The sequence below is a fragment of the Lagopus muta genome, chromosome 1, assembly GCF_023343835.1.
Source record: "Lagopus muta isolate bLagMut1 chromosome 1, bLagMut1 primary, whole genome shotgun sequence".
NCBI classification, from domain to species: Eukaryota; Metazoa; Chordata; class Aves; order Galliformes; family Phasianidae; genus Lagopus; species Lagopus muta.
The window spans coordinates 170,536,674-170,562,425 of NC_064433.1; the positions used below are offsets into that span (position 1 = coordinate 170,536,674).

The window sequence follows — 25,752 nt, forward strand, 5'->3', positions numbered from 1 at the left end:
CAGTTGCGATTCTTGCAGCATCAAATGGCTATGGCAGCAGCAGCAGCACAAGCAGCTCATCTACGACATCAGCAGCATTCAGGCAGCCACTCAAAAAGTAAAAGGAAAAGAGGCACACCTGCCCCTCCAAAATCCTGAGACTTTCTCTTTTTTTTCCTTAGTATAAAAATGATTTAAAGGCGTGGGTTGTTTTTTTTTTTTCCCTGTTTAAAAAGGATAAAGCTTAAAAACAAATCAGTATTTTATAGTGTTGTTGGGAAACTGAACTTTTGACATGACACTGAAAAAAGATGAACTCCTTGGAAGCCATTCCTACATAATGTAATGACTTCATCAATAAAGCAGCTGGGGTCTGGCTTCCGTAAGTCACTTAATTTTTTAACAGAATGTTTTATCTTGTATTTTTTACCATTCAGCAGCACTGTACATAGCAAAAGGGTGAAAAACGTTTTAGAAGAAAATGAACTTTGTAAATGTAGTATTAGTATTTGTTTATTTAGTATAAAAAGGTTTGTGAACACCGTAACAAATACAATTTTTATAAATCCACTTTTGAAAAGATCTTTTTGTTCACTTGGGCTTTATACTTTTTATTACTTTGTCTATCAGCTTCTTTACTTCTTTGTGTCTCGTAATGGCTCTGCTGATACAGTCCTGAAGCTTGGCTCCTGTCAGAGGACTTCCACCTAAGAATTGGGAGGAAAAAAGAGGAAAATGGTTTTCCAGTTGTACTTCAGTTACGTATCCCTAATTGTATTTTCCACATCAAAGTAGTGATACAGTAATTCTCCCAACCAGCAGTTTTCACCTGGGAAGTTATACAGCTTCCCCAACTATAACCTCAAGCACAGGAAAGAAACATTAGGGCTAAAATGCAGACATGCTCAAAATCTGCCTTTTGCTATACAAAGGACCAGTTATGACTTTTTAACAGTCATGCTGCCTCCTTCAAGATGGATTTTAACAGTAAGTGGTTTAATCAGTACTTAAGCAATCTGTCGTCATAAAGGGCCCACATTTTACAAAGAAATGCAGGTACATAACATGTAGGTCAAGAAAAGACCATCCTCTTCTTTAGCTCTTGTGTGGTAAGCTTGGAAGTACCTGGTTTGTGGACAGAACAAAGTCTGTCATCTTCATCTGTGACAACAGTCACTGTTCCAGTTGCTAAGTCTTCTTCTTCAGCAGTTGGGTCAACAATGAGTAATGTGCTTTTGAAAGAGAAACATATGCAGGCATTAGTTTGTGATGTACCATAAATATCACCAAGTTATCAGATGTGATTACCCTGAACTCTCAGATTCCCTACCTACAGAAACAAGGACGTAGGAGTGCTGGTCATATTTCAAGTTGGGTAAATATGTTTCCATTATCAAGAGATTTTATTCTAGCTGGACCGGTATTTTTTATTTCCTCTGTTGACAAATACTTGATATAAGCTGTTCAAAAATTACCGTCTTTTATATCAGTTATGTATACACACTTTTAAAAGATTATCTGTTCTTAGCATTCTTTTGTCTCAAAAATACTGCATAAACACACAATACCTATTCCAGAAACTTCAATCCTAGACTACTTTTCAAGCTTGTCTTAGGCAGGGAAACCATTATGCTTTAAGTCACAGGAAGAAGTTGGACAGACTTTGTTTCATTCTGCTGCATACTCTTTCATAACAGAACTACAGATCAGCAGGACAGGCCTTGGTAGCAAGAGCAAAAGGAACAGGCCTTCACTAGGTTCTTCACTAGAAGTGGATGAGACATGCAGAATTGTCATCCTAAGCACCTTCTGGTTTTCGCTACTTCTTTTAAGACAGAGCTGTTGGAGAGGGTCCAGAGGAGGGCCACAAAGATAATAGGGGACTGGAGCACCTCCCCTATGAAGACAGGCTGAGGGAGCTGGGCTTGTTCAGCCTGGAGAAAAGAAGGCTGCGGGGTGACTGACAAACAGGAGAGGAATCAACTCTTTGAAATGGTAGATAACAGCAGAACAAGGGGAAATGGTTTTAAGTTGAGGGAGGGAAGATTTAGGTTGGATTTCAGGGGGAAATTCTTTACAGAATGCTGAGGTGCTGGAAAACAGGCTGCTCAGAGAGGTTGTGGATGCCCCATCCCTGGAAGTGTTCAAGGCCAGATTGGATGGGGCCCTGGGCAGCCTGGTCTAGCATTAGCTGGGGAGGTTGGTGGCCCTGCACGTGGGCTGGAGATTCATGATCCTTGAGGTCCCTTCCAACCCTGACCATTCTGTGACTCTGTGATTTTACACACTCAGCAGTTTTTTAAGTACAAAACAGTTACAGACTTACTCATCAAATATAGCAAACGACGTGGCAACTGGATGCTTTCTGATAACCAAGGGATTCTTCTGCTTGAAATCAACTTCGGACAAACCAGTTTCTTCATTTATAGTCACAGACGGCAGCTGCACTGAAGAAATGAAAGCATTGCATTGGTACGATATTAAGCATTGCTGTTCTCAGTAGGCATAGAGATATCCAAGGCTATTGAAACAGTTCAGCTGTTCTACTACCATATTGATAAGCCACTGAAAACAGATGAGAATAGAGTCGTGGCTACATTACTGGTGCTCCTGTACAAAGCATTTTTTAAATTCAAGGAAAGTGTTTAACTTAGAAGTACCTGTTCAAGTAAGTATATAACATTCTTCCTTACACAGAAGCATTTTCTGCTTCCAAAATACCATACACTTACAATATCTTTAACAAAAAGCATTTTTCCCCACCCAAAAAGCCTACAGGACATACAGATGTTTCATAAATCTAGAAAAAAACCACAATCTAATCATCAGATAACTCTTTGTCAACCCATACAGTGTTGGAGACAGGGAAATCAAGAGCAAAGTAGCCACAGGAATTTAAAGGCATGCAGGTCACACTAAGAAAGGAAGCCTTACTGTAACCTTCTCCTTAAGCTTTCCTACATGTGTGTTTAACCCACATCTTGTGGGGATCGATCAATGTATTGCATGCATGAAAACACTTATTTCAGACTATAATACATTAAGAGCTTGGAATATTCTGTTCTGCCAAACAAGAAAGCCCCCAACTTATTCTGCCTACACAAAATCAATGAGCAAGGGAAGATGAACAAGGTAAGATATTTAAGTTAGTGGCCATTTCTGCCAGCAGCAGTAGTCAGTGTGTTTTACTCCACTTACCATTTTTCAGTGCTGCTAACAAAGCAAAGGTACTGGCATCCAAGATGTTTCCATCGTAGTCCAGACATATGATATCACAGTATAACACCCAAGCAAGCTACCAAAAAAGGTTTGCACATGTGATGTATTACAGCAGCTAAATAAATAGTGCAATATCTAAGCAAACACGGGCCACCTGAATAAATATACTTATTTCTCACATGAGAAAGAAATTTTTACTCTTCAAACATAAATCTATGCTGACTGAAAAACAAACTCATCAAAATCTATACCCCCCCCTTATTTTCTTTAAAGTTGTAACACTCTGATCTTGCTACTATGACCCTCTTCATTTGGAGACAGAACTTACCTTGCCATCTGCAATACACAGATCTTCTTTTGCTATTATCTGTGAACTAAAATAAAATGAGTGTAAACCAGGGAACAGAAACCCATCCTGCAGTTTTTTTGTATTTTAAATGCAGCACAATGGATCTTACTTTTCAATCACATCTGCAATGAACTGGCTTGCTGCTTGAGCCTCTTCACCAGGAGGTCCGGAGCGAAACCTCGTTGAGCAGAGAGATGGCAATTCTACATTTGGAACTGGGGAGCAAAGGTTGTTAGTTATAAACTAATGGGAACTCAGAAATAGAAATAGGACAATATGTACTTCTAATACCATTTTATATACTTGAAACGAAAGGTAAAACCAAGACTTTTTCAGTCAAGCCTTTCTACCTCTCCCCTCAAAAAAGAAATTCAATGTGACTTTGTAGTAAAGGACTTGTACAAGTCTGTAGTTGGAAATGCATATTCCACTGGAAAGCCAATACTGATATGTACCATTTTCCACTTGTATTCCTGCTATGAATATCATGACCACATGCAAACTCTTCCATAAGTGTTCTTCATAAGTGTTCATAAGTGTCCATAAGCATTCTTGATTAAATCATGAAACACCACATTCATCCCACTGCCTGGCTTTACTGGTATGCTCTCTGCTCTTCAACTGTCAAAACTTGATGCTTTCAACTGAAAGCAAAAACATGCATAAACATTCATGGGGGGTAGAAGAAAATCTGAGACCAGTATCAAGTTCACTGCAAACAACATATTTTGCAGAAGATCTCAGTTCCACAGAGTTAACAATCACACAGGAATGCAGATGTACTTTGATTTCTACAGTTCCCTGAGAAATAAGTAGATTTTAGTTCACTCTTTTCACAAGAAGCACTTTTTGTCTGTTCAGACTTCAATAAAGATGCATGCCTTTGCACAGCCTTTCACAGCGCTGTATTTCAGAGATGAACTACCTTCCTCCTCCTAACATACACACTTATCCCCCAGAGGAGGTTTATTTTCAACCTGGGCTGGAACCAGGAATGAAAAAGAACATCTTTGCATGGAAAACTCACAGCAGAGCAGGGGAGTTCTGAAATTTCTGAAGCACCACTTCCTGAATGCCAATTTGGAAACTGATTTCAAGGAAGATAATACAGTGCTAACCATTTTCTTTCTTTTAAGAGGCCTTCACAGCACACTCAATCTGTCCCATGATTGCAGCCCTTTAGCTGAAGGGAAAAGATCTGCATAAGAACGATACCAAAAATCTTACCAATATATCCCTTATTAGCAGAATCTACTGCAGGTGCAGCAAGCTCCTGGAATAAAAAAGGTAAAAATGAAGAGCTGAGTTCTGTTCAAAATGATTTTCCTGCTATTTCGTTTATGAAGTATCATTTTCTTGCCAGTTACTATTACAGTTAAGAGTTAAAAGAGCTATTTTTAATGAGTTGATTGCAAGTTAATAGGTAGCAAACTGTCTCTAATTCACCTATGGGAAAACTTCTTGCTGCAGGGGTGTGAAGTGATTTGTCTCATGGTTCATGGCAGGCCACCAGAGCTGAGCTAACAAGGCACACAACAGCTCAGCCAGCTCTTCACCAACCCACTTATGGATCAATCTGAAGGAACTCATCAATTACTCTGTTATTTCTGGAGAAAAGCTCCTATATCCTTGTGCACGTCCTCCCCTGCGCACAGCACACATCACAAACACACACATGCTCTGAATGTACAAGTTGCACTGGACAACTAAATAACTCAAGTGAAAGACTGTAATTCTGCCTGACTGGTATCTTATTGGTATCTTATCTGTGGGAGAGGCATTCTACAAATGAAGGTACAAACTCAGCTAACAGACAAGTTAAAATCAAAACCAACCATACCGCTTTCACTCCACAAATTACTGTAGTATTTCCCAACTTCACCAAGGCAGAACCATCTGCAGTTGTAATTGAACCTGAAGAGAGAAAGTGCTGTTTAGTAAAATCTGTTCTCTTTCATCCTTAACACCCACCTTTACAGTGTTTATTCTCCATTATTCTAAACCAGTCTCAGCAAAGTCTTGATGACCCAAGATGGGAGCTGAGCTTCCCTTTCTAGCAAGCAGTCAAAATACTGGATTACTAGCAATCCTAAAATTGAAGCTAAGAATCACTGAATCCATTACCCAAAATGTATTTCTAGTGTTTTCCCCCAGAATGTTACCAAATAAGTCTGCTTCATTATCTTGATCCAGCTTTCCCATGATCACCATATTATTTTTGGCCGATTAATACAAATCTGAACTAAAAATATCCCTTAAATTAAAAGCACTCAGTGTTCTACTACAAGAAAGTGTTACCACACAAACAGGTAAAACAGCAAAAAACCCAGCTCTAAATGCCACAATCCTACTGGTGGGAAACTTACAAACCACTAATCAAGGATGGCAATGACAAGATCACCTTCTGACTGGCTTACAGCAAGACCTCATGAAAAGGCAACATTAGACAAAGGAAAAAACCTGCAGTGTCAGTTTGAGCAATGATCAGCAGCGATGCCATGGCAGTTTAATGCTAACCTGCACAGTGCTTTTAGAAAGTGATGGCCAAGAAAGGCAGGTAAGGTCTCTGCTCACTGCCTAGAGTTATCTTGCCTCTGCTTGAGACAGTTGCTCATCAGACTTTGAATAAAACAGGAGCAGGGAGAGCCCAACTCTTTCAAGGTGATAGGCACTGACTGTTCACTGGTCAGTGCTGACACAGATGCTGCTTTCAGCATCTACAGCGTGAGCTGCTCATCTTTGCAACAGACAAGCTTCCAAGACCTCCTAAATAATGCTTTGCACACCAGCCCAGGAGAAGCACTGAATAGATGTGAGCATGCTGTTATCTTTAATGCTTGTTGGAACTACAAATAAAAATGCTCTCTTGTTTCAAAATGTGAGCACCATGAAGACTGACAAGTCAAAGCAAATCATTAACTAGCTATTAAGAGATTAATACTACTCCCATTATTATTATGCATACAATCGTTAAAAGTTGGAGAAGATGACTAAGATCATCTAGTCCAACTGTCAACTCATCACCACTAAGCCATGTTCCTAAATAGAACTGTAGAATCATTAAAGACATTCCAAAAAAGTATTTACCTATGTTGACAGTGGTTGCTCGGAATTCACCCAACTCCCTCCCATCAGGTCGACAGTTCTCTTTCTAAACAAAATTTACAGAGGTCAAATTAGAAAACATTTGATTAAAGAACACACCAAACATAGCATATTATATCAAACAGAACAATGTGTTTATTAAAGGGAAAAATAAAGCATTGTTTTTCTTGTAGTACGAATATAGTTACAAAATTGCTAGCGCAAGCTCAGTCTTATTCCAACTTGTTTTTCTATCAAGTGATACCCAGTTTAGGCTTGTAGATCACAATTTTTTTTTAATTTAACTTATTTAGAAGATTAATATAACAGATTGACTGTCTGTCTCAAGGATAAGTACCGCAGGCTAGATTCAGAAAACCACCCAGAAATGGATACTTATTGATGACTTAAAATGACAGTTTTTACCTGTGTACAGCTCCCTTCCTTACTCTCACCCAGCAGAACTCTGACAATGAAGGTCAGAGTGAATCAGACCAAACATAACACCTCTAAATACTGCCAAGTCAGACACTGTACAACAAAACCTGAATCTTAAATTAAAAGCAGCATCAATTCATTTTCATGTTAGAGCTGGTCTACTGTTCATCACAAGTTCAAGCTTCTCAAAAATCAGAGACTTTTGGTTCAATTACAAGAACTGCAGTAATACTGTACTCATTTCCAAGCCGAGGCTGTTTCAGTAACATGCAGATTGCATGACAGAAAGCTAGCAGATTTCCTTCACAGTTATGATGAGCAGTCAGTAGCAATATTTTCTATTAGCATTTAGCAGCATCTGAGAGCCCTGCCTTTATAAAAGAGACACAAAGCCAATGAAAGCATTTACTCACCTGCAGTTAAATAGGAACACAACCTGTGGTGGTACCAATGCCACAAGTAGGAGAAAAAACAACTTCTGAAAGATTCATGACCATTTTTCCCCAATTTGACAAGGTTTATGCCTTTCCCTCACAGCTTCAGGTTTCCAGATGGACAAGAAAGACACCGAGGCCAGAGAAGGGCAACAAAGCTATGAAGGGTTGGAGCACAAGTCTGATGGGGAGCAGCTGAAGCAGCTGGGATTGTTCAGTATGGAAAGAGAAGGCTCAGGGGAGACCTCATCGCTCCCCACAGCTGCCTGAAATGAGGTTGTGGCGAGGTGGGGGTCAGCCTCTTCTTATGGATAGCAGTGATAGCATGAGAAGGGATGGCCTTACACTGTTCCAGAGGAGGTTCAGGTTGGGTAGCAGGAAATCTTTTCTCAGAGTGCTGCAGTCACCGTCCCCAGAGGTGCTCAAGAAATGCAGGGAGGCATTCAAGGCACTGAGGGACGTGGCGCAGTGGGCAGCGTTGGTAGCAGGTGGGCAGTTGGACTGGATGATCTTAGAGGTCTTCCTAACCTTAATGATTGTATGATTCCAAGTTTAAAAACCGTATGCACTCAAAAGAAAGCTGCAAACACCGAGGTATGCACGCACACCATCTTTTACTCACCAAAAATCTCCTGTAATATTCCAGCGGTTCCACTGTTCTAAAACAGACAGAAAAGGGGGGGTTCACGTGCAAGCTCCCACCAAGAGCGCAGGAGGGAAAAGCGAGCTGGGAGCCTTCGGCAACACTTGAGAGCGAAGGCGGGCAGCGAAACCGCTCAGCAGCGCGGTCCCTGAAGGACCCGGGAGCTCCCGGTCCCCCGGAGCGCTACTGCTTTTAACGCAGCCACCCACGGACCCTCGCGAAGCCCCGTCACCGAGTAACCCCGCAACGGCGGCTTCCACAGGAGAAGCCCCGCCCTCGCCACGTCGCATCCCCAAAGCGGCGCGGCCCGAACAGACCCGCTCCCTTACAGCGCGGGGATCGCAGGGGCCGCGACGCCCCGACTCACTTGAAAGCCGTCGCCATGGCGGCACCGCCGTCCTTTGCGGCCGTAGTTCCGGACCTGCGCAGCGGCCCGGCCCGGAAGCCCAAGCTGGCGGCACGGTACGGTGGGGCGGGGAAACGGCGGCTTCCGCATCGCTGGAGCAGCGGCTCCTTGCCGCCCCCCGGCTATGGCGTTGCCGCTGCCCCTATCCCTGCCCGAGCTCAGCGCGGTGCTGGCGGTCCTGGCCGCCCTCCTCCTGCTCCTGGTGAGAGCTGCGGGCATCCCGCGTGGGGGCGAGGGCCGCTCGGGGCTGGGGCTCCCGCTGGCTGGGGCTCCCGCTGGCTGGGGCTCCCGCTGGCTGTATTCGTCCGAGGTGCGTTGGAGAAAAGGGGTTCTCACCGCGCCTGTGGGAATACCTGCCTCTGTGGCCAGGACTGGTGAACCGTGCAATGTAGTGGCAGCCACTACACGAGAGGGTTCTGGCCCTCTGGTGCAGGCTGTGCACTGGAACAGGATACCAGAGAGGTGGTGGATTCCTTATTCTTGGAAGCATCCCTGGTCGGGCTTGTTCAAGCTCTGAGCACCTTGACCTGGCTGGTCGTTGCAGGAGGTTGACCTGGATGACCCTTTCAACCCAAGCACTCTACAGCTCAGTGATAAAATGCACTACTGTTGCTCTATCTTGTTATGTCTTTGGTTGCCCCTTGTAGTGCATTCAGGTGTTAGATAAACCTTTAACAGGGTGCTGGTAGGTAAACTTAGGAGGAAATTTTTCATTCAGAGGGTGGTGACACTGTGAAACAGGTTGCCCAAGGAGGTTGTGGATGCCCCATCCCTGGAGGCATTCAAGACCAGGCTGGATGTGGCTCTGGGCAGCCTGGTCTGCTGGTTGGCGACCCAGAACATAGCAGGGGGTTGAAACTGGATGATCATTGTGGTCCCTTTCAACCCAGGACATTCTGTGATTCTATTCTATGATTCTATAAACAGAGCTCAAAGGTTTTCTCTTCTTTTTCATTACAGGTCTGTATAATTGCTCACGTAACCGCAGTAAAAATGCCAACCCTCCACCGACACGCTGAAGAAAAATTCTTCACCTGTGCTGAAGGCAGGAAAGAACCTGTACCGAGTATCCATGACCCCCCTACAAAGGAACTCTCTGTAGTTGTGCCTTCTTACAACGAGGAAGACCGGTGTAAGATTTGTCTTGTTTTGAGGAAAAGAAAAAAAAAAGTGAAGTCTGTTGTGACTGTGATAATGCGGAGGTTTTCTTTCTGGTGGCGGTAGTCTTTAACAGGCCTGTACGTAGTTTCCAGAAAACTGACCAACTAGGTTGAGTTTCAGAATTAAAACATTGTGTAATTTGATTTCTTATGCTAAAAATAGCATGGGGCACTTGTAGCAATCTGCTTTATTTTAATAAATTGCAGCAGAAAGCTGCTTACTGCCCCAGTAGTTGCTATAAGGCAAGACGCAGAAACAGACTTCTGAAACTAGAGAGCTTCCTACTCTGTAAGCAACAGCTGCAGTCTCAGACAAGCAAGGAAAAGGGTGATCTCTTGTCTCTCATTCTGCTGTGTGGTTGGCCTTATTTATGAGGACAAAATACTAAAAAGTGAGTGCTTTCATATCTGATAGAAATCATTAAGCTCTAGAGCTGTTCTTGTTGATGTGTGGTAGCTGACGTTATTCCTGTTCTTGGTGAGTGAAAGTAGTGAGCTGTTCAGGATTCCACTGAGAGAGACATGGACAGGAAGAACACCTGACCCTTTCACAGAATCACAGAATGGCTGGGTTGGAAGGGACCTCAAAGATCATGAATCTCCAACCCCCCTGCCACATGCAGGGCCACCAGCCTCCCCACTTAATGCTAGACCAGGCTGCCCAGGGCCCCATCCAATCTGGCCTCGAACACCTCTGGGGACAGGGCATGCACAACTTCTTTGGGCAGCCTGTTCCAGCACCTCACTACTTTCATAGTAAAGAATTTGACCCTTTATAGAGAAGAGTGCATTCCTCAGTCCTGCTTCTCCATACATACTTCCAGTAAGCAAAGACTTCACATGTTCCTTGTGCTTTTCACTTAGTTATCTCTCTCTTTGGAGGCAGAATAATACTTGAACCAAAGGCAGCCATGAGGCTGAATATTTTTCTAACATGCAGATAAATCAGTGCCTACTCTTTGGCATCATTGTGGCTAACAGCCTTAGTAAGAGAGGACATAATACTGACTGTCATTGGGAGCTTCTCTTGATGTTTGTCGCTTTGCTTGAACAGGAGAAATCAGTGCTGATTTATAGGATCTGTCTTGGAGAATTTCTTTTTATTTTTTTATTATTTTTTTTTTTATTTTTTTTAGTACTTGATATCATTACCTAATTCAAAATGGAATGTTGGTTCTTATCTTTAAAAGAAATGATTTTATGTTGTCCTGCATGTATGATTTTTTTCACCGCCTTTTCTGCATTCAGAAAGGACAGGGCTTTGAATCGCAGGTCCTGAACTTGTTCACTAGTGTTGTATGGTTGAGGCAATTCACTCATGTTCCCCTTCTGGTTGTGGTCAGCTTGGTTGTGCTGATGCTTTTTGGTGCCTTTGTTGTTCAGCCTGGTCTACTGATCTACTACAATCTACTGATTTTTTTTTATTTTTTTTTTCCCTCTAGTGCCTCTTATGATGGATGAAGCTTTGGATTACCTAGAAAAAAGACAGGTATTTTAATTTTGCATTCAAAAAATGCTGTCTTTCTATGTGTTATGTATAAGAAGGATGTGTTCTATTAACTTTGTTATTTTGGTGTATGTTAAAGCAGTATAACAGCCTCTTGGAAGTGCAACGTGTCTTATCAGTTCACTTTCTTTTGGATAGTATGCTGTAAGGCTTTTTTTTTTTATTTAATTAAATTGAATGTGCTACTGTATGATGTATGATTTCTCCAAGACAGAGATGAGGATAAACAATACATTTAACATTCTAAACTACATATTGGTTGGTCCCAACCAGTTTTTAAACATTTGTTCTTCTTCAGGGTTGCTTATTTGAATTAAGAAGGTGTTTGGTTTTGTTTATCTGTTTTAGCAGTAATGTTGCTTTGGGCTTCCTTGTTTTTATGAATTTAATTGATTTTTCAGTTCTAAAAGTAGTTGAGGAAAAATATGGCAACCAGTGTAATGGAAGAGGCATCAAATATGGCAAAATTATTTCAATAAAGTAACTATGTTAGCAAATTTACTGCATAATATTGGAGCCTGTCTGCACATGGGAATGAGCTGAAAGCTGCCAGACAGAAAGAATGCTGATGCTTAAAAGGCCTGCTGTGAACTTCAGAAATGGCATGCAGTGCACTATTTGTGTTCTTCTTTTTAAGAAACGAGACCCTTCCTTCACTTATGAAGTAATAGTGGTTGATGATGGTAGTAAAGATCGGACCACAGAGGTAAGGAAACAATCAGAGGTATGGGTTTTTATATTGCAGTTGTGAAATATAATGATGATGTATTTTGGCACTTGAAGTAATTGATTCAAATTCATATTTCTGAACGTTTTCTGTTATGGTCCTACATGCAGTATGAATATCACATATACATAAATATACACATATAATTATTTTTCAAATGCTTATTACTCTTAATGGTCTTTCCTGCAGCTGAAACTCTAGAAGTTCTAATCCTAGCTTCAGTTAACAACTTCTAATGTATTCTTCACATGCAAAGTGATGTGAATGTGATCTTGAGGAAGCACAAGACGCCTTTTAAAGTACCTGGTTCATACTGTGATTGACAGGAGAGCTGACATTTTGTCTGTCTCTTTGCCTTATCTTTCATGACGTTGTTCATTTAAAAACCCCAATGGCAGTAGCAGTGTTTCCCACACAGTTCTGTGTTCTTCTACTTCGATGAATGTTGACTTGCAACAACTGTTAGAGAAGATGAGAGGGAAAAGCTCATGCTTTCTTTCCCCCGTAGCATGGAACAAAACCTGCACATCTCTGCAGTGTGAATGGGATTTTACATCACTGAATTTTTGTTTAAGACCACAGAGAGCAGCAAGACGAGTGAGAAGTAGGTAGTAGTAGTAGAAAATTATTTTACCTTTGAATGTTTGTGTTAGTATAAAAGTCTGAAACAGTGTGCTATAAATGATATTAGGACTGGGAGTCTCCTGGTCTTCAGTGAATGGGGTTTAGAATTGCTTGGAGGAATATCCTGGGCTTCCTAAATAGGAATACCTCCTTCACACTTCTTGTGTTGACTGTGAACTACTTCTTATTTTCCCAAACAGACTCCAGCAAACACTGGCAGTGTATTTGTTGAGACTGAAGTGATTATAGCTCTGTGCTATTAAATGAAAAAAAGGAAAGGGTGAGCAATGGTAAACTTCTGCCTTGAGTCTTTTTTGTTTTATGCTGTTCTTTTTGTATGTCTCTCAGGTTGCAATGAAGTACTGCGAGAAATACGGAAGCGACAAAGTGCGAGTGCTTTCTTTGGTAAAAAATCGAGGGAAAGGAGGAGCAGTCAGGATGGTAATTGATACTTTCATCTCCTTCTCTGTCTGAACTTCCTGTACCCAAATACGCAGAAAATACAGCCGTGCTGATGCACGTTTTGAATTCAATATAGTAACAAAATGACTCCTAGAAAGCTGAATACAAATTCCATGAACTGAAGCAAAAACTCTTTACAAAATTAACTTATTTTAGATTCTGGGAATGTAATGTTCATATTCTTGTTCTGTTCAGAAATGACTTTGCAGTGTGAGGGAAAAAGAAAACAACAGCAAAAATACCCTCACAGATTTTATAGAGGAAATACAAAGTTTGCAAGTATTGTTTTCCAGGTTGCTCATGGAGGCTGTGGATGCCCCATCCCTGGAGGCATTCAAGGCCAGGCTGGATGTGGCTCTGGGCAGCCTGGTCTGGTGGTTGGTGACCCTGCACATAGCAGGGAGGTTGAAACTGAAAGATCATTGTGGTCCTTTTCAACCCAGGCCATTTTGTGATTCTATGATCATTCTTTTTATTTAAAAAAAAAAAAAAAAAAAAAAAAAAAGTACAGTGAAGTTTGTACTTTAAGCCCACTGCTTATCACCTGTATTTCATAGTAGAACAGGAAGAATTTGTGCTTCCACGTACTAATACTTGCACGTAGATCTTGTCATAAAATCACCCTATCCTTAAACCTAAAATAGCTGCTACACATTTGGGGGGAACACTTTTTTCCTATGATAAATGACACTGTACTCATATAGAAAAGGATGGTATCATTTGTGAGCTATCAGAGCCTTTATTAGCCTAATGAGAAACTGTAAAATGTCAAGTTAGTTATGATTCAACAAATACTTTTACTCATGCATACCATGTATGCAAATTTTAAGCTGTATCTTTATCACGTCCAGTTTTGGGGTTTTTTGTTTTTTGTTTTTTAGGGAACATTAGTATTTTATATATAGCAAATGGAGAAATCATGATGTTGAGTCATTGAGTTATTTTTTAGTTATTTCAGAAGGAGGCTGATTGTGTATGTGATACAGTTTTGCTGTTCAGTGTTGAGTGGGGTCCTTTCATTATTTAAGTCCCACATGCCCGTTTGTGACAATACATTTGGCAAACCCTCTCCTGTTTTTCTTGCCCTTCAATAAGCATCAAAGATCTCATTGTCAAGAATGTGTCAAAATAGGCTACAAAACCTGCTGCATCATGGATGTTTTGCAGTGACACTTCTCAGAACTAATTTGAGATTATCTCTTGAATTCTTTTGAAAGTAAGTTAGAAGAACATATAGCACTGCATCCTCCTTTCCATAGCTCAGATGACAAAGGAAAGCTGTCCAGTGCACTGGTAACCACAGAGCACTGCTCTGTGCTCCCCTGTGTAGCTGACTGTAGCAACGTGTCTCACGATTTTAGTTGTAAAGCTTTTAGCCTGTAGCCTTCTGTAGATAAGAGGGATCCTTAAGGTCCCATTTTCATGCATTGTCAGTTGTTATGGGATGGTGTGCAGTACGTGAAGTTTCTAGATGTTACTGCAACATAAATGCAAACACTGAATTGGGAGGTGTAGACTTTTCTTGACTGTTGTGATTGCAGGGTGTTCTTAGTTCTCGGGGGAAGAAAATTCTTATGGCTGATGCAGATGGAGCTACAAAATTTGCAGATATTGAAAAAGTGGAAGAAGGTCTTACAAATCTCCAACCGTGGCCTGTGAGTATAAATTCTGTTTTTTCAGTTTAATACATACACATACAGGTGGATTCTTATAATTCACTTTGAGTTGTTTGGAGTCCAGCTGAATGAAGTTCTAGCTGTAAGTCTGAAAACGTTATGCTTTGAAGTTGTGAGAATGGGCTGTCAGGAGGTAGCTTGCATGGGGCTCCTTTGCATTCACTGTGCCTATGAAATATGCAGCACGTTCTGTTCTACTCATCATTCTTCGTGTGAAGTTGTTACAGTCACTATAAAAAGCATGTGTTCCTACTCACTTAAATAACCTTTATTTTGCTTAGTAAGTGTAGTATTTTATTCTTATCTGATGCCATCTTGTATAGCTAAGGACGCATCTTAATTTCACCCTACTTTTTAACTCTTTTTCAGAGTTGTTAGTTTAATGAAGGTATTTGGAATGCCTTTTATTATAAATTCAAAAACTGTGAAACAAGATCTCCTCCCTGGATAGCCATTGTCTTGCCGTGACCTGAAAGAATTGAGGTTTAAGCCCAGTGCTTAACCCAGAACAGAGGTATATATGTCTGGTGAGGTTCCCAAAAAGCAAGAAGTGGTGCTCAGCTTGCCAGTGGGAGCTCTTCTGGCTGCATCTGTGCGACAGGTGGCAGCTCCCACTGTCCATCTGTGAGTGTAAGCATGCAGGGGCCGCCGGGTGGCAGTGTTTCTCTCATGCTCCTCACTACCACGGCTGCTGCTGGGTCTCCAGCATCAATCCCATGCTCAAATACAGCAGGTTTGGGAGTTTTATAGGAGTCGTCTGAGAATAAATGTAAAAATTCTGTTTTGATTGCCTCTTTTGGTTTAATTTGAGATTATATTTGTGAGTGATACCATGGTAATTAATTTATTTGAAGGTGCTTCCATGGAACAAGTATTGTTATCCTGTTCACAATGCAAATTAAAGGGAAAACATATATTATAACTTTAGGTGCCCTGTAATGCTAAATGTTTATCAGTGCTGCTCACTACATTTCATAGAATGGTTTGAGTTAGAAGGGACCTTTAAGATCATCTAGTTCCAAACCCCTGCTGTTGGCTGGGACACCTCCCTCTAGACCGGGTTGCTCAAAGTCCCATCCAGCCTGGCCTTTGAATGCTTCCAGGGAGGGGGCATCCACAGCCTTGCTGGGGAACTGTGCCAGTGTCTCACCATCCTCACAATAAATAATTTCTTCCTAATATCTAGTTTCAATCTGCCCTCTTCCAGTTTAAAACTATTTCCCCTTGTCCTGTTGCTACATGCTCTTATTTAAAGTCCCTCCCCAGCTTTCCTGTAGGTTCCCTTCAGGTACTGGAAAGCCACTATAAGATTTCCTCGGTGCCTTCTCTTCTCTAGGCTGAAGAGCCCCAGCTCTTAGCCTGTCCTCATAAGAGGTGCTCCAGCCCTCTAGACCCACTCCAACAGCTCCATGTCCTTCTTGTGCTGGCAGCCCCAGAGCTGGATGCAGTACTCCAGCTGGGGTCTCACATGAGTGGAGTAGAGGGACAGAATCACCTCCCTCGACCTACTGGTCATGCTTCTCTTGGTGTAACCCAGAATATGATCAATCTTCTGGGCAGCAAGATCACACTGTTGGCTCATGTTGAGTCTTTCATCAACCAGTACTCCCGGATCCTTCTCCTCAGGGCTGCTCTCAAGCCATTCTCCACCCAAATTGTGTCTGTGCTTGGGATTGCCCCCACCCAGGTGCAGTACCTTGCACTTTTATTGTATTTGTACTTGAGAGGAACAGTGTAAACTAAATTGTTTATAGTTGATAGGTATGAATAAACTGCAGCAACTTGTATGCACCATATACAAAGTGTATTAGCCTTTAGATCATCTGTTAACTGTAGAGGAGATTTATTTTAACCTTGGAAACCAACAGTAGATAAAGTGTAGCTACAGAAAGCAGAAAAGTGTATGGCTTTGAAGTTTTTATTGTACAGTCCTTATCACTCTTAAAGGTTTCATGTAGAGTCAGGAGATTCCAGTGACTCGGAAAATGATAGTTTAACTAATAAGTCTTTACTGTGTATTCTTGTGCAGAACCAGATGGCTATTTCCTGTGGTTCTAGAGCTCATCTGGAAAAGGACTCAATAGCAAAGGTTTGTTTCCCGTTCCTCCTGTATACTGTTACTCAAAATATTGCCTTTATTTGATTCTGTTATACAGATTTTACAGTTAAATAAACATCTGTAAGAGAGTGGGAGCTTAAAAATAAATGCTGTGAGCAGATCTTGTGCTCCATCACATTACAAAGGATGTGTTCTGCGTGTCAGGCACCACCAATTTGGAACTGGTTTCAGTTAGTGTTCCAGTTGAAGGATTTCAGTTTCCTAGTTGAGAGCATCTTAGAAGCAGAATTTAAATTCCTGACAATTAATAGCTAGAGACCATTTAAGTTTGCTGTTATTAGGAGCTGAAGTTTTAGAGGCAGGTCTGTAGAAGGCAACGTTTTGTGACTGATGAGTTAAAGCTTCTATGGGAGTAGTCTCTGTGTGAATGTACATCTTCTGCCAGTACTGGTGCTGGAGTGCAGGGCGACTGATGAGCTCATTTTTATTGATTCTCTTCCAGTGCAGGATCTTATTGATCTACAGATCTTGAGATCTGCTCAAAATGAGTTAGGATAATTAGCACTAAGCTGTTTGAAGGGTGTCTTAATCAGTGGGAAAGTACTGTAATTTTTCTGTATTACTCATAGTGAAATTTTTGAGTTTTGAACACACAGATGGGTACTGTTCAGTCCGTGGCTCTTGTGGAATAAACAGTGCTGCATAGGCACGGTCTTATCTTGCATCTGGTTTTCTGATGTCTTGGCAGTCAGTAGTTGACAAAATGCAGGCATTGAACTTGTATTGCAACAGACATGTTGCTGGACTAATTTTTCCAGCATCGTTGGATGTGTTCATCATTTTGAATGTTCTCAAGAATGAGCTTTTTTTAATACTGATGTTAAATATGTTGAATGATGTTGAAAATGTTCTCATATATATATATATGTGAATTATCAAATAGTTACGGAAGACCAAAGGAAGCTGTGTTGGTAATGCTCAGCCTCTGGTAGACATTCAGGGTTTTTTTTTCTGGTTTATCAGATGGTATTTGAACAGCTCTCTGGGAAGAGTTGTTATAAATACTTGTGGGTATATGTTAATATCCTCAAACAAACAAAAAGAAAGCTCACATAATGTTCAGAAATAGGGATAAATCTTTGACATTGAATTCATGTGCTGGTGTGACTGAGTACCATTTGCTGGTACTTGTTAACTGTGCAGCCAATGAGTCCTGGGGCTTTTGTAACAACACTGTCTCCATAGGGCTGGGTGTAGGCCATGTAGCTGATAAACTGTAGCCCACAAAAATCCTTCATGCTGTGTGGAAACACAGAGTATACCTACGTTTTCTTCAGTGCATTCATATTTCTTACCATCTTTGAAGGATCTCACTAAGTGACTGGGTGCAAACTGCAGAAATACAGTTTGCAGATGAGAGTATTCCTTCTTTGCTTTCAGTTTCTCCCTGTTTCTTACTTTTGATGGTACATGGTGTTAATGAATGACAGTCATGCACAAGTAGCCTTGTGTTCCCTGTCACGCAGTAGCTCACCTTCACCGGAATAATGAAGAATCCACACCAGATCCCCCATTAACCTGGGGCTAGAGCACTTTTTTAGAGGTGTTAATTTCCTTAAGCCATAAGCTGTTACATAGTAAGCTGAACATCATCTCATTTTGCAATCAAGGTTTGAAATTATTTGCTTTCAAGGCATCTCTTATCACCCGGAGATGTTTAACAGTTAAATTGCTGTCTCCTTTTTTGCATGGTATTTAGCTCATGGTCTTAGATACAATCATCTTAAATTCAACTTAATTCACCAAATTCAGGATTGAGTTCAGAAGTGATGGATCTGAGCTGCAGTTGTTTAGGAGTTGCCTCAAATACAAGACTGGCAGTGATTCTGCAAACACAGAATCAGCCTCTGGATTCCACTGGCAAATATATCCACATGACATGATGTCAAGAGCACAAATGTAACCAAAGAGTAGACTGGGAGAATCACAGACTCGCAATCTTGAGTTGAAATCCAGGTTTGGGCTTCTGCTGCATGTAATATGGTACTGTCCAAAAAAGCTGCCATGGATTAGGGAAAACAGCAGCAAGAACATAGAGATGTTAAAAGTCTGTGTGTATCCTAATCATGGACTTGACTGGCAAGTCTCTCCTTTTCTGCTATAATTTTGTTTCATTGTAACAACTGAAAAGTTCTGGTTTGTTTCCTGCACTAAAGAAAATAGTTTACGAACTTTGAAAGCTGTCTTGAAACAGGGCTCTTGTCCTGAGAGCCAGCTCTGTTTAAACACTGCGCTCATCATCTAAAGGAAACCATCTAACTTCTTCCCTTGTGTTCACAGCGCTCTTACTTTCGAACTCTCCTTATGTATGGCTTCCATTTCCTTGTGTGGTTTCTCTGTGTCAAAAAGATCAGGGATACACAGTGTGGATTTAAACTTCTAACCAGAGAAGCTGCATTGCGGACATTCTCAACCCTCCACGTAGAACGCTGGTAAATTTTCTTTGTTGTTGTTGCTTTTCTTTCTTGATTAGCATGATTTTAGTAAAGTAATTTCAGCATTGCAACCACTATGAAACAGTGTGTTCAAGACCAGGTTGGATGGGTCCCTGGGCAGCCTGGCCTAGTACCAGATCTGGAAGTTGGTGGCCCTGCCTGTGGCAGGGGGTTTGGAACTGGATGATCCTTGAGGTCCCTTCCAATCCAAGGCATTCTATGATAATATTTAGACTAAACACCAACATACATTTACTCTTGATGTTAATATAAAATGCCTATAAAATCAGTTGTCTAATAATCCCTGCCCTGAATTCATAAGCTTTTTATTCAGAATATAAATATGCACATGCAAAGATTTCCTTCCATAACATCTGGAGTGTTTCTGCTTGTTTTCTTGGGTGACAGAAGAAGGGATAATTTCAGGATGTAATTAATTTCATCCTAATGCAGGGCTCTAAAGTATGCCAAGTGAAGCATGGCCAACAAGTCTCATTTCCTGCCATCAACTACAGAAAGACCCTGGACAACTTGTACAGGAGTTATCTCTACTGTAGGTGGCTGAAGTTCAGCAGGGTACATTCTGCTCAGTGTAGTAATATGTAGGAACAAACTGTGTCAGAGGCTTGTGCCTTAATTGCATCCGAAGGATAAAACCATTCAGTAAAAGCCATTTGGACTACTAACCCAAACTTGTATCTAAGGCAGCTCAGTTTCTGGTCCATATAGGCAATGTCAGTGGTCTTAATAGACAAAAAGCCAAGACAGTTCTTCCCTTTTGCTAAATGAATCCAACAATGTCTGTACAGCAGACAGCACAAGTGTTAAATTAGCGCTGAGTAGTTGGAGGCTGCACTGAAGTGCTGGATGTTATCAAATGCAGAGCAGTACTTACCCAGTAAATAATACAGGTTTTGTCTGTGTGTCTCTCAGCAGGATGATAACATACCTCACTTAAGCAGTGTTAGGAGCACAGTTGCATTCTTGGAAGCTGAACGTCTCATGTTCTGGCAATAGATATGTCCATGTAAGCAACATAGCTATCCAGCTGCTAGGTCAGAGAGAACAAAAGACTGTTAAGTAAGTTTCCATACTTGTATTATTATCAGAAAGACCACAATTAAATACTTAAGGTGTTTTTAATATTTCATTAACACCATCTATACCATGCAGCCTTGCGTTTCCATATTCACTTTCTGTAGACGGAAGTGGGAATGGGGAGCAATGGGACACAGCATCAAGATCTTCCTCTGTATGATCCTCTGTCTGGTTTTGGCAGTTTCTAATATTAGTTTAAAGAGAGGGAAATAACTCAATTTCAGCTGTAGTAGAAATAAAGCAGTAGTTGCTCAGAAGTGCAGGGTTTTTTTTTGTTTTATCATGCTTCTCTTCCAGCCAACACTGACTTGAATATCATCTCTTTAATGTTGCAAACCCTGGAAAACTGAAATCACAGTTATCATCTTGCTGTGCAGTTTGATTTATAGATGCTTATTTTTATGAAATCTTAAAAGCAAACTGAAATATACAGAGAAAGATAATGTTTTTATCTTTAGGGGGATGAGAATCATACAACAGTTTTTCAAGAGAGGCTGAGAGACTTCCCAGAATATCTTATTATGCTGAAGTTTAGAAAGCATAAAATTAATAGATACTGGATATTGTTTATGTTTTTGATACTAAAAAGTCACGCTCAGATCCTAAGCAAGTTTTTCTTTTCCCGTTAATGTTCTTATTTACTTTTTGGTGTAACTGTTCCTCAGAGAGCTGGCTGTATATACACGAACAAAACCCAAACATTCTTGAAATTTACTTTCTACATAGCAAAGCTTTGACATTAGTTTGAAATAAGAGCAACCTTTTGAACAGAGAGCATATGCTTCGTGTTTTAGGTTCTGAATCTGATTACAGCACTAATCTATTTTTCAGAAATGGATGGAGCACGTTTTTTAAATTAAGACTTAAAAGAAAATTAAAAGAGGTATTTTCAAAACAAAATGATGACAGTTGGAATTACTCACTTTCAGACCCCAAAAGAAGCTCCATTTCTGCATCCAGTCTGTGCTGGAGAAGTGTAATTTTTATGTGAAATTGTAATGCACAGGAAGAAAACTGGAAAATTAGATTGCCTAACTGACAGAATTTTTCTGTGCAAAATTTGATCATTGATTTTTTTTCTTTTTCTTCTGACTACAGAAAAATCATAACAATTGTTCCAGACAGAATATTCGTTTCCTCACCCAGAAGAACTAGACGTGGCAGCAGTTACTTTTCTACCTGGCATATTGATAAAATGAGTGGAAATTCAGAGCGTAGTTCATGCCCTGGCTTGATTGACAGTTTGTAAAGCAGCAATTTGTAATGATATTAAGCAACTTAGCAGATCACTGGTTAGATAGATTGGTTAGCTTAAAATGTTTGTAGAGTAAAATTGATAGAACAAATTGAATTATTTTAGTCTATAAAAATTGCCTTGTGCACTGAACAAGCCACTTTTTTCACATTTAAAACTCACACGTTCAGCATAAAAGACATCCCATGATTGTTTCTTCTGTCACTAAGTTGTAAATGTGAATCTCTAAAAATTACAGGAAAATAAGTAAGTATTGCTTAGAAAAACATATAAATATTTGTTACAGGGATATTTTTCCACTGCTTTGGGCATCATAGGCCAACACAAGCAGTGGAATGAATTGTTTTTTCCTGTTTTTGTGCAGGACAAGTAGAATTGTTTATGAATGTCTAATCATAGAATCACAGAATGACCTGGGTTGAAAAGGACCACAATGCTCATCCAGTTTCAACCCCCTGCTATGTGCAGGGTCACCAACCAGCAGACCAGGCTGCCCAGAGCCACATCCAGCCTGGCCTTGAATGCCTCCAGGGATGGGGCATCCACAGCCTCCTTGGGCAGCCTGTTCCAGTGCGTCACCACCCTCTGAGTGAAAAACTTCCTCCTAATCTAATCTAAACCTCCCGTGTCTCAGTTTAAAACCATTCCCCCTATCACTATCCAGCCTCGTTCCCCCTCCTGTTTATATGCTCCCTTCAAGTACTGGAAGGCCACAATGAGGTCTTCTCAGAGCCTTCTCATCTCCAAAATCAACACAAAAATATTTTGCTGTTAAAACTATCTCTGTTTTGTCTTGTAGAATTAAAATATTCTGATCCTGGCAGGTGCACGTGGGCTTTCAAAAGCCTTGTTACAGCTGGAGCTTGTCACCGTATTTCATTCTTTGGCCACTGAAAGTTACATCTGCCCTGTTAAGAGTTCACTAGAACAACATGTTATCAAAGAAAAGTTATAAATTCCAGTCATAATGATATAACAGAAGGCCAAATGTTGGATATTTGATATATTTAATATTAGACAAGCGAAAAAGAGCCTAATGGCAATTTCAAAATAGCTATTAAATTCTCAAGATATGTCAGTTGCTCCAAAAGTCATGTCTCATTTATTTTCATGGAAGCTGTAACAGATAGAAAGAGTACAAGAATGCTGTTTGATAGAGAAAATTCTCAGCTACAAAACACTATTTTTTTCAACATAGTCACCCCGTTAGCAATGCATTTTCACCTGCAGTGAACAAGAGCCTGCATGTGACCTGCTGAAGCACACCACCCACTGCCTCACTGTGCTCACATCCACTGTTTTGTCTCCATGGGAGCTCAGCAAGTGTCCCTGAATGTCAAATGGGTGCCATGTTTTCCACATGGAGGAATTCAAAGCACCTTTGCTTCAGGCACACTTCCACTTCAGAAGCCAGACTACCCCTCTGCTTCTGTCTGTTACACAGCAACAAAATGTAATGTGATTATTGGTGGAAAGGTTCAATTTCTACTGCTATACCACCACCATCCACCTCTGAAATTGTGGGATGACATAATAAACCAGAAGGCATTACTTTTGGAGCAGCCCTCATAGTACTTTACAGGCTGAAACAAGTTCAGTTTAAAAGGGTTTTAATTTCAGTTGGGCACCCAGCAGCTTTGTGTTACGTCAAGTTTAAGCCAGCAACTTAGACAAAAGCATTTAGTGTAAGTAGAGCCACACGGAAAAGTTGTCCAGTATTTTATACTTCATGTTTGTGTTAATTAACACATAATGGAGCCACTATTAGAAATAGGTAGGCAAGCTTCACACCATATATTTTTGGGTGTCTAACTTGAGGTACTTAAATTAGAGGCTGAAGTTCCTATGTGATCAAGGCAGTGTTAAGCTTTTCTAGGAACTTATTCAAGCTAGAGCCACACTCAGGTGCTCTGTGTTCCCCTGCCCAGAGGCTCTTAGTTCCACTCTCTGCAGCAGGATCCTCTGAAGTATATGATGTGAATAATACCCTGCAATTCCTAGCAGTGCTTCTGTCACGCTGTAACTAATTGCAAATGGCTGACGTGCTGCTTCATGTCAAAACACATGTATTGCATTCACCAACTCATCCGCTGGCATTGCTTTGATCTCTGGAGTTGGCTCCAGCTAAAATACCCACACTTACGTCCTAAAACTTTGTACCACCTGGATTTGGTGCTCTGCAGTGTGAGGGTCATATTATCACGTATGGAATATACTGCAAGCTATATTCCCTCATTAATTATTGTAGCATGCATCTGTACTCAGCACTGGTGAGGCCTCTTCTCCCAGGCAGCAAACAGGACCTGAGGAAATGGCCGCAAGTTGTACCAGAGGAGGTTTAGGTTAGACATAAGGAAGAACAATTTCTCTCAGAGTGATCAGGCACTGGAATGGCTGCCCAGGGAGGTGGTGGAGTCGTGGTAGCGTTGGTGATGGGAGGGTGGTTGGACTAGATGATCTTGCAGGTCGTTTCCAACCTTGTGATTCCCTGATTCTATGAAAAGGTCGTGGGGAGCAGAGGAAGAACTGTGCACAGGCAGTGTACGACAGAAGTCGTTCTCCTTCCAGCCTTGAAAGGCATTTTGTATATTTCAGGATACGTTCACTGCTGCACTAATGGCAACCACATGTAACAATGTTAGTGTTCAACCTGATTAATTCCCATCCTTTTAGTCTTTTACTTTGAGCACAGTAGTTCTCCAAACTATTTAATGTTGCTGTGCTCTGATGTATATTGCTGACATTCGGGTAATTGGTTGTCCATAGGAATTGTTGCAAATCACCATTCGTTTGCTGGGCTAATACTTTATGGAGTAATATTTTTAGAACAGTTCATATGGTGTAATTCATCAGACAATTATTCTGTCTCTTAAGTTTTTTAGTCAGTTAAGTAGTAAATATTACAAAATTAGATTTACTGTTAATACACATGACTCATAAACATCCAGAGGTGAATACATGTTTTTTTTTGGCTTACAAATGTAAAATGTCAGCAAAATGCCAAATAATACGATTTCAGTAAGAGACCATGGTATAATTAATAAAATAATATTCAACCCTAATTTAAAAAAAAACAACAGTAAAGTGTCAAGGCTGCTTGGCTCAGATTAAGTTGACAGGGGGAAAAAACATCAATTTATTCCTGTAACTGTTTTCATGGCAATTAAAAGGCCTGTATTCTAATCCAAATCAGATTTACAGACCGTTTCTAAATCCTCTCAACAGAATAACTGTAGTCTCTGTTGATAACTTCTGTTTATACCACCTCTGCATGTTTTGCTGCTGTGCTGTGTCAGTGGTTCCTTCACACACACGTACAGTGCAAGTCCAGGTTGATGTGTGTGTGAGAATGACCTCAGCTTCAGGCAGCGTGCTGCGGTCTGTACTTCAATGGAACATACACATGTGTCACACCTGAGAACATATTTTAAAGTCACTCCTATTGTTGCATTCATTAATAGTACAAGGAAGTGATGCCTGAATGTGGCTGGCCAACACCTTCAATATGCCTTTTTGCTTGCTTGCATCTTTCTGTCCCACAGCTGTAGTGTCAAATGAGGTTACTAATACTTTGAATTCAAACAACACCAGAAGCCTTGATTCAGAGGTCCTACCTAAGCATTCACTTGCAAGAAAGAAATGCACAATTTTCTATGCAGAGAACAAAGAGGATTAAAGCATGTTTTGGACAAACTGGGTGGAGGGCAACTGAATTAGGGTAGGATCTCCTCCCAAATTCATTCTGTTGCACAGCCTGCAGAGAATCATGCCAGCAAAGAAAAAGACCAGTCTCAAGAGGGTTTTGGAGGTGCACAGTAAATGGTCACTGGGCTCTGTGACCATTTGCTATTGCAGATTGACATTGCCAGTTCGACTCCTTGGTCTTCAAAATGTTCTAAATCATGATTGTGACAGAATGGAAAGTGAGCAGTGGTGTGGACACAGCATGAAATACACCTTCAGAAACAGAGTGCAGTGAAGTGTTGTTATCTGTATGTTGACTGTTTTCTTAGTCATTCAGTCAGGAAATTGGTTTTCCTTTCATGTGCATTGGATCTGTAGAGAATTGGTATCAATTTTGTAACTGAATACCAACCTCTTTTAAATTTACAGTGCCACCATATTCCTCCTGGAAAT

General features: G+C 40.8%; 3 protein-coding genes across 13 annotated transcripts in view; 2 read left to right on the top strand and 1 right to left on the bottom strand.

The window, feature by feature from the left end:
- Nucleotides 1–214, top strand: part of SUPT20H (SPT20 homolog, SAGA complex component) — a 35,970-nt gene extending 35,756 nt beyond the window's left edge. For 10 of the 11 annotated variants that reach the window (XM_048948386.1, XM_048948423.1, XM_048948440.1 and 7 more), the window contains one exon: nt 1–214. In XM_048948386.1, the coding sequence (XP_048804343.1) occupies nt 1–138 (138 nt within the window). In that variant the 3' untranslated portion in view covers nt 139–214. The other variant, XM_048948432.1, reaches the window with a different exon arrangement.
- On the bottom strand, nt 184–8,616 carry EXOSC8 (exosome component 8). The gene is made up of 11 exons (XM_048948728.1): nt 8,514–8,616; nt 8,126–8,162; nt 6,635–6,698; nt 5,388–5,461; nt 4,775–4,820; nt 3,657–3,762; nt 3,527–3,572; nt 3,178–3,274; nt 2,306–2,426; nt 1,105–1,211; nt 184–686 (listed from the first exon to the last, which is right to left on the bottom strand). Exons 1-11 carry the CDS (start codon nt 8,528–8,530, stop codon nt 571–573), a joined length of 831 nt encoding a protein of 276 aa, XP_048804685.1. The 5' UTR covers nt 8,531–8,616; the 3' UTR covers nt 184–570.
- ALG5 (ALG5 dolichyl-phosphate beta-glucosyltransferase) overlaps nt 8,562–25,752 on the top strand; it is a 19,807-nt gene continuing 2,616 nt past the window's right edge. Inside the window, exons 1-8 of the mRNA XM_048948703.1 lie at nt 8,562–8,754; nt 9,513–9,684; nt 11,155–11,201; nt 11,857–11,925; nt 12,919–13,011; nt 14,574–14,687; nt 16,738–16,797; nt 19,108–19,259. Of these exons, the coding sequence (XP_048804660.1) occupies nt 8,677–8,754; nt 9,513–9,684; nt 11,155–11,201; nt 11,857–11,925; nt 12,919–13,011; nt 14,574–14,687; nt 16,738–16,797; nt 19,108–19,259 (785 nt within the window). The 5' untranslated portion in view covers nt 8,562–8,676. The remainder of the gene's footprint in view (nt 8,755–9,512; nt 9,685–11,154; nt 11,202–11,856; nt 11,926–12,918; nt 13,012–14,573; nt 14,688–16,737; nt 16,798–19,107; nt 19,260–25,752) is intronic.

Coding starts and splice junctions, on each gene's coding strand:
- EXOSC8 (XM_048948728.1), bottom strand. Junction 3,275..3,526: donor TGTGTATTGCAGATGGCAAG/GTAAGTTCTGTC, acceptor CTTTTTTGGTAG/CTTGCTTGGGTGTTATACTG. Junction 2,427..3,177: donor GTTAGCAGCACTGAAAAATG/GTAAGTGGAGTA, acceptor TCATTTCTTCAG/TGCAGCTGCCGTCTGTGACT.